Raw genomic sequence first — 15333 nt, 5'->3', positions numbered from 1 at the left:
CCCAACACCCTTGTTCTCCTTCGAGGGCATATCCCGCTGATCTCTTATTGTCGCGTCCACCGGTTCTGAGCGAATCACCCCCTACCCCCCTCCTCCATGTTGTTCGGCCCCCGTCCAGAACTTGTACCGTTGCCCATACATAGTCCTCCCAACGTCCGCCTCCCCGGTATGTATGCTATCGCCTCCCACCCATCCAGCGGCAGACCCATCAGCATCACAGGGCCCTGCATGTACTCGGGCAGTACCGCACTAAAGTAGTCTAGAGCTTGGGGGGTCGTTGTTGTGTACAATGTATGGATGTGTTCCTCATGAGTGATCCTCGACTTATATCTGCTTGTCCCATTCGCTCTGCGCCTGTGACCCTGCACCCCCATTGAACCTCGTACACACTGGCATACCGCACCATACATACCGATCCTATTCTATCTTTTCCATATTAACTCCATTTACCCACGCCAGTCAAAGACACGCTCTCTAAGGGCCAAAAGTTTCAGACCATCTCCCGTGTAGACGAAGCTTCCTTTTCCGACTTGTCGTGTGCCTGGGTCCAGCAAAGAGTCTTACCTTACCCTCCCGCTACTGCATACATTAGGAGCCATGACCGTCTCGCTTCCCCCACAACCAAATTCGACTGCGGCCAAGGATGCGCAGGCTGCCCGCAAACGTCGGAGACGGGCACCTGCCGGAGGAGCGGCGGACGATTGCTTTGCCTGCATGAAGCGCAACGCAAAGTGTGACCGCCGGCGGCCATACTGCTCGCAATGCCTCGAGATCGGGAACGAGTGTTCGGGTTACAAGACTCAGTTGACCTGGGGTGTTGGGGTAGCCAGTCGGGGCAAGTTGAGAGGACTTTCGTTGCCGATCGCGAAGGCACCGCCGGTTGCGCCAGTAGGGAAAAGGACAACGCCAACTCGAACCCGGGCAAACTCCACCATGGTCGCCAGCCATTGGGGTGACCATGACGATGGGAGCTCAAGAGACGATGTCGACTACCACCACCACGACCACCCAGGCTCAATCCCCTCCACACCTTACGCAACATTTCACGAGTTCGCCCGCTATTCACAGGCCGAGGCGACTCCCGCAGCGACATCACAGAGCTGGGGAGGCATGTCCTTCGCCAGCAACGAGCACTCGAGGATCCAGAAGCTGAATACGTCCCTCGGTCATTACTCCGGGTTGACCGATGGCCTTTCTTCGTCCGTTGACTCTCTAAGCGATGTTGACTATGCCATATCACCCATGAGCCATTCTTTCCCCCGCGAGGACATGCCCTTTATGAACAACTCGAGTCTTTTATATGATAACTACCATGGGCATAACTCACCCATATCCCGGAGTCCCGCCTCGGCCATTTTAATCGACCAACGCGGGGGGGCCGACCTCTTGCCCTGGCCTGATCTATTCCCCCTCGGAACCAAGCTCAAGCCTCAGCTCTCACCAGGATACGTTTGAAAGTCAAGTGGGTGCCTCAAAGTTTCTTGCAGCAGACACCGACACACTAAGTGAGATTCCTTTCTACCTTATGCTCGAATCTCGCTCACAATGACTACAAGGCGTCCATGACGTTGACAACTTCAGTACAAGCCCCAGCTCGACCGGACACTACTGGGCACACGCTACCTCAAGAGACGAAGAATTCAACATCTTTTGCTCCGAGCAGGGTCCTTCAGCAGCCCCGTTTGAAGGGCACTCGATGCAGGTGACCCCCGACCTCATCGCCAAGATGCCCTTTTTCATGGATTATTACGAGAATACCATGTGCCCTTCCATGGTACTCATTGACGGGCCGAATAACCCTTTCCGAGACCACATCTTGCGCCTATCATCGAGCAGCCGAAGCCTTCAACATGCCATCTGCGCACTGGCGGCGTGCAACCTGAGGATGAAGAGGAGGTTGAGCCTCGGGCAACACACACGAGATTCACCTGACCGTCTGAACCCTGACAGCCACGAAGCTCAGTCGGATGATCTACCTTTGTCTGAAGAATACCAACACCGCAACCTGGCGGTTCATCTGCTGAACCAGCAGCTCAACGACTCGTCCAAATCTTGCCACGATTCTGTTCTGGCCACCATCCTGCTGCTCTGCCACTACCGCATGGTGGAGTCCGGCATTGCCAAATTCCACACCCAGTTTGCCGGTGTAAAGAAGATCCTGAGCATGCGAAATTCTGCACCTTACCAAGCCTCCAGCGATTCGGCATGGATGGAAGCCCTCTTCACCTACTTTGACGCTATCTCTGCAAGCATCAACGACCGCGAGGCCCAATTAAACCACACCTTTTATGGCGTTCCATCAGATTCTCACCTCTTACCCCCAGGTGCCGAGCTCTTTGTCGGGTGCGACAGGGAATTGTTCAAGACAGTCATGAAGCTCGGCCGCTTGAATATGCTCTCTCAGCACCGACCAGTGTCTAGCTCCCTGGCCACTGCTACAGGCCGCATTGGGACGACATCCGGATCCTCCCCATTGGCTTCGCCTACACACGCATTCAAGAATCCCCAGTTAGGGGATTTCTTCACTGTCGCTAGCAACGCACACCGCTTCGATGGCAATGGTTTTGCTACACAGTTAGATGAAGAAGAACTCATATCCTCCGGCCTCTGCTCGTCCCCCTCGTACGAGGACCACCGCTCGACATTCTGGCGCGAGTGGAAAGAGGCGCGTAGTGCTCTCCAGAGTTGGGACTTTGATCCCCACCGCATGATGGCGTCTCTGCCTGGCTCCCCGGCCTCGAGCCTGATCCGTGACCTAGGATCGTTATCTGAAGCGTTCCGCTACGCGGCTCTTTTGTACATCGAACGCCTGGCGTCCCCCAACATCCCCTCTAGCCATGAGAGCTTCCGCAACTTGGTTAGCCAGGTCGTCTACTACGCGACATCTCTTGAGACAGGCAGCAGTGCTGAGAAGTTCCTGCTTTGGCCACTCTTTGTCGCCGGCAGCGAGTGCGTGAACGAGCTGCAGCAGAACATTGTGCGCAACAAATGCCGCGAGATCATGTCTCGCAGTGGGTACAGTAAGTAAACTCTTATATGGCAAAGCCGTGCCTCGCATAGTCCGAGTCCTCCTTGCTAATCTGCCCTCCCTTGCAGTGAACAACCTTTCTGCCATAGACGTACTCGAACGCCTTTGGGCTGGCGAATACCGCGACGGTGACTCAAACTCCAGCGGCAGATTAGGACAACGAAGAGGCCCATTTAACTGGGCCAAATGCATTGGGGGCGCCGGTGTCGAGGTGGAGTGGATGATGTTTTGAACTGCGACGACATATGTTTGGATTTCATGTAGGAGTGCGCTTTCCGGGGTTGCGAGCATTACGAACAGATCATGTTCATGGCGTTCAGGGAATTATCATTTTCATCATGTACAACTAAGAGGTGGCATTGCTGTGGGATTTCTGATGGATCATGGCTTTATGGATACGATTGTCGACATGACTCCCCAAATGAGGCGGGACGGCTAGGCTTTTACAAAAGAGACGGAATCAGGATACTCGGAGGAATTACGTGGGAAGTCTTTTAAGACGGGCGCGCCCCAGTGGTGTTTTCAAACGACGGCTTTACCATAGAAATGGTAGCATACCACCAAACATCGAACATGAACAGCGCCCACCCAAGGCCGATGTGCCAGACCGTGGTCCTCACTCCTCTCCCACAGGGGCGGCGATCTGCCGCCAACTGCGATGACTATGTTACGAGGCGCGGAGAGCTCGTGGCTCTGGAAGCTGATGGCAAAGCTAATAGGAAGCGATACGCTGTCGCTATGCCGTGTAGAGGGGTAGCAAGTGCCTGCCAGAGGAGGCACGTCAAATGGCAAATGACCGAAAGGCCGACACCACTGCGATACCCACCCCCTCGACCCTCCTTGCATTCCCTCGATGCAGCCAGCCCGTGAGCACAGGCAGCTATACATAGCAAAGAGTGGGCGATAGCCGATCTTCCAGCCGGCAACCCACCCAGATTTGCCTATGAATGGGATATACCACCACCACAGCTAATGAACTCGCCGAACGGACACTTGAAAAAACCGGTTTTCTGCATTCGTATATCTCGGCCATCTTCCACAAACAGATGATGCATTACTAATGTGAAGGCCGCGGCATGGGTAGAGTAAACGGTGGTTTTCGGTATACCAGGCGGAATAGTCCTACGATTGACAGATTGTGCGGGTGGGGTTCGACAGAGGCCCATGTACATCGATGATACACTGTTCGCAACACGGTGAACTATTTAGTATAATGTATGCTGCGTGGACCCCTGAACGACATAAATACCCTGGAAATGCCACTAGGGAGAAACAGCACACAATCCCGACGGCTTGAACCTTGGGAACGAGCCTGAGGGCCCACGGTTTCCACCTGCTTAGGCGCGCCTCCGCAAGCCCACAGCAGTTGAAGGCTTGATTTCTGCAGCGCGCCCAGGGTTTACTTACATATACAACATACCAGTATGCACTTACCGTGCAGCCTGTGTGCAACGGCCGGCTCCGTCTTCCGTCCTGTCGCATGCCAAAATGTCTGTGTGTCATGTCTCGTAGATGAGCGAAGACTGTTTCCCATTCACCCACAGGTGCGTTTCTACACGCATCAAGTGACGGAAATGACTTGCAAAGCTATATCCTCACAGGCTCGGACGCAAATATGATCCCTGATGTCAGCCGCCGGGAATTGCGACAGGTGTGTGTGTGTGTGTGCGTCGTAGCAACATGAACGGTGGTGGTAGCGATGGTGGTCGTGGTCGTGGTAGTGATGGTGGTGGAGCGTCAGATACATACATACATACGAGCAGCCAAGCAGCCCCGTTTCCCTGTCTGCGCTGCTGTTGTTGCTGCTTCTGCTGCGGTGGGCTTTTGCTCTTCGGAGCATCTCAGCCAGGCGCGCACCCAGCAATAACACACACCTGGTACGCCAGCCGATAGCGTGACCCAATATCAGGATCCTACTATGATATTACGGGCATGTTAAGATCTCCTGTTTCCGTTACCATGGGAGAACCGTTCCCTCGCGGTGTTTCCATGTGCAAGCCAGCCATTGGGGAACCCGATTGATATGGCCAAGTAACAGAAATCGGCAAACGTGATGGCGCTAGAAGCAGTACTTCCAATGTCCATGTACCTACCTCCCCACGGGAGAGAGCAGGGGAGATTGCCCAGTAACGAGACCATAAGACGTAACAGAAATGCGTTCCCCTCATCCCACCTTGGCGTAAGCGAGTCCAATAAAGAAGAGAGGTCGAGGCTCTTTCTCCGCGATTCTAGGCCTGTATCACTAAGTCCTATGAACGGGTAAAGCATCGCCGACCAGACGACGATCAGTTGAGGGGATCTCCCCCTAAACCCTGCCCTGCCTGTTAGAAAGGAGGGGCCGCACCGATTAGCACTCGACCTTGGGTGCTACTGTGGTCCAAGGTTCTGGGGCGGCCCGGACAAGGCGTGCTCAGGTTGAGTGTGGTGGAGCGAAAAGGCAACTGAGATACGGACAGGAACAAGATACACCGAGGCGATCAAACGATGGACGGACCGGGAGCGGGCGACTAGGCCAAAAGCAACACGCAATACCAGCCAGCAGTGTCTATGTGTCAGCGTTGCGTATGGAGTATTCACTTGCTCACTTACAGTTTGACACGAGAGTGTCTTCGGCCCTGATGCTCCTTGGCCGAGTTCAAGAACGGGTCTCCAACCCTGGACCAATGGGAACGGAACAAAAGGCAACGGCGACAAACACAAAAGACCCATGCTAGCAGCAGGATACGCTACCAGCCAGGAACCAGCCCTGGCTTTTAGATTGTGTCTGTGTATCATCGAACAGCATGTGAGAGGTTCGTCTGCCCCCTGCGAACTGGGGACATTCTAAACGATGAGGGAATCAGCCCATGCCCGCAGGCCGTCGATGGCCGGATTCGGAAGGTCGTTAAATTCACTGGCGCTTGCGTGCGGTGCGTGCTGCGTGCCTCCTCTTCGGCCTTGTCTGCTTGTTTGTCTGGTGTGAGTCTGTGTGGCTCCTCCGCCCTCCTTGCTCCGCCCACTAGCCACCCCGGTCGTCAGGATAAGCTTCTTGGCGCTAGCACGTGCCTATTCTCTACATATGTGTGTACATACATGCCTGATTGATGATGTTGTAGACGGACACATTCATCCCTTGTTTACCCCAGATTGCTTTACGTAATTGGCAAATCTGCGCTCTGGTAGAAGAGGCATTTACGTGAGGTTGGGCATAAGCAAGGGATGCGAAGAATGCATCGCCATGACAATGTCTGCAAAGTACTCCTTGTGTCTTAGATAGAGGGCAGTAATCGAGATAGCGGAATCAAATCGTGGCTCGGGCAGCCCCTGTCACCTGTAGCAGCAGCAGGCAGCTCGTCCAGCCACCGGGGTGGGGGGTTCAGCCACAAGCAGTTGACGACTGGAATTTTTATAGCAGCTCTGATCTCTGATAAGATAAGACAAAAAAAGTTACTTACAGGCCATCCCAAACTGTCAAGCAGTCCATCATCGCCCGAGTGTCCTATCAATTCAGCATATCCAGACGAGGAAGAGCCCCCTAATTCTACACAATGGGCCGAGAACTTCAGAAGCGGAAGCGCCGCTCGTCGCGCCCCGCTGTCCGCCAGCCCTCGTCGAAGCCCAGACGCATCACGAACCCGCTGGGCAACGACATCATCGCCCAGCACTGGGACAAGGAACTGACCACGACACAAAACTTCCGCCGCCTTGGCCTTGTGTCGCGCCTCAATGCGCCCACGGGCGGCGTCGAGCCCAACCTGCGGTCCAAGAAGGCCAGCGGCCGCGCCACCAAGCCCACAGACCCCTTCGCCATCGCGACGACGGGCATGAAGGACGGCAGCGTCGTGACCGAGGCGCGGGTCGAACGCGACGAGAATGGCAAGATCATCCGCATCATCTCTACCAACGGCAAGAAGGCGAAGCCCAACCCGCTCAACGACCCGCTGAACGAGCTGGAGACGGACTCGGAGGCCGAGGAGGACGAGGACGAGGATATGGAGGACGACGGCGAGACGTGGGGCGGCATTGAGGAGAGCGAGGATGGTGTGCGCACCGACGTCGTCAAGGCGCTCGAGGCCGAGGCCAACCGGCCGCGCCAGAAGCACATCCGAGGCCAGAGCCAACGCGAGCGCGAGTGGCTACAAGACCTCATGGACAAGCACGGCGAGGACACGCGGGCCATGGCCCGGGACCGCAAGCTCAACCCCATGCAGCAAACCGAGGCGGACCTTGCGAGGAGGATCGCCAAGCTTAAGGGCGAGAAGGCGTAATTCAAAAGATGAAGAAGGAGTCTTTAGTTACATACGCCTGCTGTTGAGCTTGCGTTTTGCATTGGCATCCAATCGGCGTTTAGGGAGTTGTACAGGTCAAAAGTCAATTTCATGCCATTTCAGGGGACGTCGTCATCAATGAGTGCAAGGAAGGCTTGCTTCCGAGGGTCTGCTTGCACGCCGGGACTCTCATGTGGTCCCTACAATATCTGTGGTGAATGAACATTATTCTATCGAGGTTTCTCTGGAGGCGTTTGTCTAGAAGTACGTACCGTTGCGGCTTCCTTCACTGTTGCAAACAGACGGCTCCTTCCTCCTCCCACCTTCCAACGGCAGTCACTCTAGCCACTCTGCCCACTCGCCCAGTACTTTGTTTGTTTAGGTGCACCTGGCCTGCTTCTTGAATATTTCAAGCACAACAAACATTACCGAAGCATAACAATCAGGCGCCGCAGCACCAACCGGGCTCATGGCCAAGGGGAAAGGCGCCCCATTCGCAATGGGGAGATCGTGGGTTCGATTCCCACTGAGTCCAGTCTATCACTTTTTGGCATTTCTCTCCTTTTAGATCACCTTTGGTGTGTTTTAATTCGTGGTCCTCACTTCTGAATGCCGCCTACTGTACCGTCATAGGCGTTTTTTTCTCTTCTCGCACTCCAGCTTTCCAATGAACACAGTGTTACGGTACCGACCAGTTGGCATATCAAGGCCTTGACTGCTTCGACTTCTCATCTACTTACATAAAACCGGTGGCCTATTGGTTTTTCTATATGAATTCCGCGCCATTTGTGGCTGTGACCTGTGGGTGCTAATCAAAGACCTCTTGGGACATTCTAGCTTCTTTACTTTGTCATGCCTGCGCGCTGTAGAATCCAGCAACGAGGCCTGGTGTCCCAGAAACATGCACTAGGCACTTCAAGCACCGACAACGAGACTTATTGCCTTTACTACAAATTATGAAACAATCTATTGGGCCACTGGAAGAAAGGAGGCGAATTGGGAAAATGGGGTAGAATGTATGGCATCTGAGCTGTTTGACCATGTTTGTACGAAGGCTTCTAAAACTAAACCATCCCTAGGACTTCATACATATAATTCCGGCAATTGCCCTTCCTCTCGAGGCTCGCCAGCCTCGTAGTTGCTATGGCGCTCCAACATGTTTTTAAGGGAGGCCATGTGACTCCTTTCCACCGATGGATCATAGGCATACGAATATCTCCTTTCGTAGACGATTACAGCAACCGTCTCATCACTTTGCCCTAGTCGGCCGCCAGCAACTTATCGGTGCCATATCCAGAACCTGAGAAAAGGGCTCAAGATGCAGGGTAGTGTCTCGGACGTTCTGAAACGAAACTGTCTGTGGCTGATCTGGCTGGCCACAGATATTTCGCCGTCCTTGCATACGTCTACTGACTGCCTCTTCTCTGAGTTAGTGACCTAGAGGCAGTCTACTTCGTAGATAGCTTGCTCTTCACTCCCTGGCATTTTTGGTAGCATGAAGGCTTAGCCACTGTGGAAAATCGAGTTTCCCTGGAGCCTGTTCTGCTACCATGTTTCCACAATACCTAGAGCATGAGGCCCGGGTTGAGTATCACAAAACCTGACTAATCAGCTAACTCGGACGATGTGCTTTTAGAATGCTTTCCCAGGGCTCTCAGACTGCTCAGTCTCCATGGGCCGCAACCAGCTCATGATATGATAAGTGATGGGCTACCTCTATACATTGCCCTGGCCTTCGTGAATGTATATCCTCTTCGGCCAGCTGACTTTTCAGGCTAGCGACATCAGGTCGAGGTCTACCTAGGAGCGCGACTTCATCGTACATGACAAGCGTTTGCCACCAATCCACAGTCAGCTGAAAAACCGATATTAGGCTAGGAGCGCATTGCACTATCGTGATCAAGAGGGTCCTTCCAGTCCAGCAAGCTACAGCATTAGGGTGGTGTTGACTGATAGTTAGGTAGGCCTGAAATAGCAACCACATCGCCGCGGCATTGTTCCCATCGTCGCAATTCGGCTATTGGCGGTAGTAAATACTACATCGAAAGGCCCAGGGAAGAGGGCAAGAGAGGTAGATGCACCTGCAGTCATCCTTCGGCTTGTTCCTGTGCGGCTACTCCAATGCCGATCTCAAGCTGTCGCGATTCGCAACGAAGCAACGTGATCTGTTTGTAAGTCGGCCACCACTGCATATGCCGTGAAAGGCTATGTATGCATCTATTATAGTTTTCGTCTGATCTTTAACAAAGCCGCATATTGCCCAAATCCAGAAGGTCTCCAGAAGGGCAACCATAATGCACGCCAAGCCAGATAACAGCAACAGAGCCAAAGGGCGTGGAGCAATCCAAGTATTTATGGCGTAGGTGACCTGCAGCAGCGCCCAACGAAGGCCCCCTCTCCGCGAAGAGGTATCTTATGTACACCTCAAGTAGCGGCCCAGAATTGCTGTCAAATGGGCAGGGTCCTATAAGAAGGAACCCCAATAAACTACCAGGTACATCGCACACATACATGTATTGAAATCGGTCCAAAGGACATTGCATCCCTAGTAATGTCGCAATGGAGATAGCTGCCCCGATGCACTGTAACTCGACGTCTTTGAGGGCCTGTGTATATGTTTAAGTGTGCATGGCGTGCTCTCCGCCGAGATGCGTAGGCGTGGTGGCTTTAGTAATAATAGCATGTGCGAGGTGTGTGAATGGGGGACGACGCTAGGGAGCTCCCCGTTTGGGAACTCAATGCCGAGATGGGGGTATGGCAGGGACGCCCGGGATATGTAGAAGATTGATAGTGACGGATACCACCCTGGTTGCATCGTCGCCCTCTCATTTGTTCTTCATGTATCCGTGGGCACATGCAAGCGGCGGTGGTGGCAGCAGGAAAGGGGAAAGAGATATCATATCATGAGGTAGCAGTCGCAATGTCCTGCGATCCTACCCGCCTACGCGCCATGCGTGGAATGTTTCTAGCTTCCTTCTAGAGGAGAATCATATCGGCAATGAGAAGCAAGGGGGTCGGGATGCTTTCGTTTCCAGCGCGTAACATAGATGTTGTGTCGCACGAGATGTATGCAACTGATTAATGCACACATTCTTCGGGCGCTAAAGAGGATAGATAACACTAAGACGATATACACCCTTGCCTATAGCAGAGAGGGGGAGAGAGAGAGAGAGAGAGAGAGGAAGAGGAAGAGCTACATCAGGGCCGGTGGCACGTAGCCCCGCAATGGGGTGGATTGGCCCTCACCGACCCCAATCACGGCATCACGATCTCTCGTTGCGTGAGAGCGTCGAATGCAGGGTGTGCTGCTTCATTAAGCTAATACTGACCAGCCCTAGTAGGACCAGACCAAGCGTGGTGAGCCAGACACTACGAAACGCCTCCATGAAGACCGAGATCACGGCACCAGCATCCCAGCCCTCGGGCAAGTGCCTGAGCTCATCGAGATCGTCTCGTATACGCGGGATCTCGGTAGCAGCGTCGGGGAAACCCCCAAACCTCTCCCAAAGCTGAGTCTTGAGCACGTTCTGGTAGACTGCCGATGCGATGGTGATGCCCACCGTGCCTCCAACAGACCTAAAGCCGTACGTGGCCGCTGTGATCGGGGCCTGCTGGGAATGGTCTACCGCTGCCAGGCAAGCCAGGAGCGTAATAGTAAGCATGGCGCCGTATCCTGAGCCGAGCAGTAGGAATGACAGCATGAGCTGCCATTTGGGGGTGGTGTCGTTGGTCGTAGTCAGAATGATGACATGTGCAGTTTGCAGGGAGACGGCCAGAATGCCTAACGCCACGTAGCGGCCGGTCTTTTTCATCACGTAGCCACTGCCGACAGAAGAGAAGCAGATGCCAATCGGCGCAAACAGAATGACAAGACCGGCGGAGGTGGCGGAGCCGCCGCGGGCCTGGAGGTATAGTGGAACGAAGAACAGAGCCATCATGTTGCCCATGGTACACACCAGATTTGTCATACAAGCTGTGAAGACTGTACGACGCATGAGCAGTCGTACAGGTATGACGGGCTGCGCTACCCGTGACTCCCAGATGATGAAGCCGATCAACGCTACAAATGATAACGGTATGGTTGTCAGTGGAAGTGGATGCACCCAAGGTACCAGGTTCCCCCGGCATTAAGTCCCAGAAGAAGGAGCACCAGGAAGACTATGATCAGGAACGCGCCGACAAAGTCAATGCGTGCCAAGTACGACTTTTTGCGAAACCTTTGGAGGCACCCGCACGAGGTAGGCGACAAGGCATGCGGAGACCAGAACAGGTGGCACCTGGAGGAGAAATGCCAATCGCCACCCCCAGCTCGAATAATCGTTGACGAGGCCGCCGAACACGCCTCCCAGCATGGCGCCAGACCCGTAGGCAATATTTCCCATTCCTTGGATAATGCCACGCTTACGGAGCGGAACCAGATCCGTAGCAAGGAATGTCGATATTGTCATCAGGCCACCTCCTCCGATGCCTGCAACCACACGTCCCAGTATCATGACGGTCTCGTCTCTAGCAAGCCCGCAGATCAGATTGCCAGCAGCGAAGAACAGGTTGCTGAAAACAAGCCCGGGACCGCGACCAAATATGTCCGTCAGCCGGCCTGAAATGGGTTGGCAGGCTGCGTTAGCGATCAGGTACGCAGTCGCCAGCCACGACATTAAGCTCAAGGACTTGAACTCGCTCGAGATGGGAGCGGATAAAGTGGCAATGATGGAAGCATCGATGGCGCCCAAGAAGACACCAACCCAGCCGCTGCACAGTATCAGCCAAAGCTTAGCGCCAGTGACTTCCTCGACGACGGCGGCCTGTTCGTCATCATGGCTCGATCCACGGGTCTGCTCGGCGGGTATGGCATCTTGCAGGAGCGGTGTTCTCTCGTTCCGGCCGCTCGGGGTTGTCACCACGATAGAGGGCTGGGCAGCCTCGGCGTCGTGGCCCTGCATTGACATGCTCTTCAGCGGCTGTTATTTCCCTCCGAGTGATCCAGACAGAGATATAGGAGTATGTTGCCGATCGATGCAGCACTCGGTCGACACAGCTCGAGCTAGAGTGACCCTCTAGACCCTCTACCTATGACTCTTTAGCTAACGATAGGAAAGGCCAAGAGGAGAGAAGACGACAGCTATCGGGGATCAAGATAACCACGCATGATGACTAAAGAACATTGATTTTCACGAGCTCGTCTGGCGGCAAGTGGGGACACCGTCATGCCCCCCCACGGGACAAGCCGGCAGGCCGATAACGGGGTGGACAGGCTTCTGGACAGGGCCTGGTCGCTGAGATTGTCAGTGCAGGAACAATCGACTACGAAGCCTATTCAGATGTCGTCGCTGCTAAGCGCAACAAAGAAGAAGAGAAGGCGGAGTTGGAGGGGCTGGTGGCTAATAAGCAAAGTATACCTCACGCAGAACCGCATGTACAGAGATTCGTTGCAGTCCTGCCGATAATGCCAGATGTGCAGAAGATGTGGTCTTCTGCTTACCCCAGAATTGGTCTAGTGGGCAAGGCATGCATACGTCAACGCACAGCCTCGCGAAGGCAATACGTCAGAAAGACCGGGTTGTATCAGATTCAGGATCGGCGTTACTGTACTGTAATGCACCACTTTGAATCAAGGAAGGTAGTTGTGAAGAACTTGTAGAGCCGCAGCAGCGACCCCAAAAATTGCCAGCCAACGACACAATCAGAACAAGTCGGCGGCCTGAGCCAAGCAGCAGAATGAGGCCAATGGCGATGGCGAACTATTGCCTCTCTAGCCACCGCCGAAGCCACTGGAGCATGGCTCAGCCGCGCAGGGCGTTCAAGCGGTCGCTGTTCCCGGGCGGTGATTGGACGACTGTAGGTTCATGGCGCAGCGGCTTTAATGGGACCCTGGGTAACAGCCAAGCAACGGAATCGTGGATTTCTCTGACATAACAGGGCTCAGTGGTGAGAGGAACACTAGGGAAGCCGGTGCCCAACGCGCGTCAGAGAAGTGAGAGGCCTGCTGTAGGAGGCTGATGCTGCTGGTGCTGGCTGAGAGTTGGAGAGAGAGCGAGAGAGAGAGAGAGAGAGCTCCAATAAAGAATTGGAATATGCGTGAACTGCGACTGCCACTATTACTACTAGCTAATCCGGCTGCCTTGATTTGAATGTTGTTTTCCCACTTAACACATAGCCAGCCAAAGACCAAATACAACAAAAACTTCTCCTCGTAGAACAAAACATCAACAGCGTGCCGTACTGTATTTACTTACTGTCCTCCTGCACTTTTCGCTGCTTCGACATCCTGTCAACCTGCCTGCACATAATACGGGTTTCACCTTGGAGGACGGGCCATACCAAACATTGAAACGGGGGGCTCCGCCTTTAGTAAACCGCCCAACGTCTCGTCTCGTACCGACAATCAACAATCGTCCTCGCTGTACCCCTAAAAAAAGAACGCAGCTGGTTTGGTCGGCAGTCGACTTTCCTCACTTTTGCTTCGGCCGCCAGATCTGGTATTCTTTATCCCTTTCTGTCTCACCCACCTCGAGCCTCGAACCCTGATTGAACACCCCCGCGTTATCGACAGCTACATACTTGCACCGCATCTGAACCTCTTCGGCGGCCACCCGCAATGGCCATTTTCGATAACCTGGAATGGGACGCCGACTATGTCCCCGGCGTCAAGCTGGGTCTTCATAGTATGCAGATCTTGTTTGGCTTCGTCATCTTCGTATTAGAAATAATCCTTTTCAAGGACGATAAAGCAGCTATCAACGGCAACAATGGCTGGCCATTCGGTCTGGTACGTCCCGCCATCTCGACTCTACCTCGCGCAAAACCCACTTACTGACAGAGCGATCAATCTGCAGTGCTTTCTTTCCGTACTGGCCTGGATCTACTTGGTTATGACACCGCGCTGGGAAAGGTCGCGCAAACTGGCCCAGCCTCATGCCATGGCTGTCGTCGACGGCGTATTCGCCATATTCTGGCTGTCGGCCTTCGCCAGTCAAGCTGCTTACAACACGGCCAACTCGTGTGGGAACCAATGCAAGGTCAGCAAGGCCATTGTCGGCATAGCTTTCTTCGAGATGTACGTTTTAGATTCCCGCCCCCAAGTAAGGCCGGCGCAACTATGCTAACGAGCTCAACAGTCTGTTCTGGATCGGCACCACCATCGTGAGTCTTTACACTGTGCAATACTACAACTTCAACGGCAACCTCCCCGGCTACGACAAGGTTGGTAAGCGCGCGCAAAACATCGACCCCGACAAAGCCGCCTTCTCGATGGCGCCCCACGACGAAGAAGCCTACGCACCTGTTAACATGGACGACCACGATGGCGATCACCTCGGCCCCTCCCACCACACCCCCTACAACGCCGACTCGTACGGCAGCCGACCCATGTTTGACAGCGAAACCGAATACCGCCCGCACACCAGCTCAACTGCCGCGCCGCAGCTTGACAATCCATTTGCGGACGCTGGCCGCCTCACGCCGCATAACGACCCATACGCCTCATCCTACGGCGGCTCAGATGCAGGCGGTCCTAGGCTCTATGCGCCTCCTTCGGTCAGCGATTTCGACGACGTAACGAGGCCTGCGCAGTTCCCCGCTGGAAACTACGACCGTACCTTGCACTAAAAGGGATTCTGGACATTGGAGGTCTGCAAAGAACAGCTACACGGTGGAGAGTGCATTGGTCGAATATGATCACGACACAAAAACGCATGGGACTGGAAAGGGGCCATCGGGAACGGGCTTGTACGAAGACTATAGGAACTGTCGACTTTGGTATTGGGCTTTCTGGGGGCTCAGCTGATTGCGCCCTATGTCTCGGTTTTAACTGTTTTTGGTGCGCTGGTGTTACGGATACATGGTTCGCAGTCCGTGTGTGAACGAACGACTATAGACGGCATCAGGAGTGCGAAGGACTGCTTAACGGTCTTGGTACTCTACGCTTTACGAATAAATACTGATTGAAGATACCGTATCTATGCTGCGATGGACATGCGGCTTCTCCGTTGTCCTGAAGCTCTGGTTCGCATACATCGCGTGCTAATGGAGGAGACTATCCAATCCCGTTTCCAAAGTTGC

The 15333-nt window shown here is 54.1% G+C and overlaps 4 protein-coding genes across 4 annotated transcripts; 3 read left to right on the top strand and 1 right to left on the bottom strand.

Moving 5' to 3' along the window:
* Positions 1-597: 597 nt before the first annotated feature.
* On the top strand, positions 598-3260 carry PG998_007637 (uncharacterized protein; the record flags this gene model as incomplete). The annotated part of the gene is made up of 3 exons (XM_066874453.1): positions 598-1291; positions 1557-3020; positions 3097-3260. The coding sequence occupies 3 exons, from the start codon at positions 598-600 to the stop codon at positions 3258-3260; spliced, it is 2322 nt and encodes a 773-aa protein (XP_066730398.1).
* A 3295-nt stretch (positions 3261-6555) lies between these two features.
* On the top strand, positions 6556-7275 carry PG998_007636 (uncharacterized protein; the record flags this gene model as incomplete). The annotated part of the gene is made up of 1 exon (XM_066874452.1): positions 6556-7275. One exon carries the CDS (start codon positions 6556-6558, stop codon positions 7273-7275), a length of 720 nt encoding a protein of 239 aa, XP_066730397.1.
* Positions 7276-10538: 3263 nt separating this feature from the next.
* Positions 10539-12221, bottom strand: PG998_007635 (Multidrug resistance protein fnx1; the record flags this gene model as incomplete). The annotated part of the gene is made up of 3 exons (XM_066874451.1): positions 10539-11335; positions 11388-11433; positions 11505-12221. The coding sequence occupies 3 exons, from the start codon at positions 12219-12221 to the stop codon at positions 10539-10541; spliced, it is 1560 nt and encodes a 519-aa protein (XP_066730396.1).
* A 1649-nt stretch (positions 12222-13870) lies between these two features.
* Positions 13871-14880, top strand: PG998_007634 (uncharacterized protein; the record flags this gene model as incomplete). Its single annotated transcript, XM_066874450.1, has 3 exons — positions 13871-14041; positions 14109-14329; positions 14391-14880. The coding sequence occupies 3 exons, from the start codon at positions 13871-13873 to the stop codon at positions 14878-14880; spliced, it is 882 nt and encodes a 293-aa protein (XP_066730395.1).
* Between the last annotated feature and the right edge of the window lie 453 nt (positions 14881-15333).

This window comes from Apiospora kogelbergensis, assembly GCF_038363985.1.
Source record: "Apiospora kogelbergensis strain CBS 113332 chromosome Unknown utg000005l_segment0_segment0, whole genome shotgun sequence".
NCBI lineage: Eukaryota > Fungi > Ascomycota > Sordariomycetes > Amphisphaeriales > Apiosporaceae > Apiospora > Apiospora kogelbergensis.
This window is presented reverse-complemented; position numbering and strand designations above follow the sequence as displayed.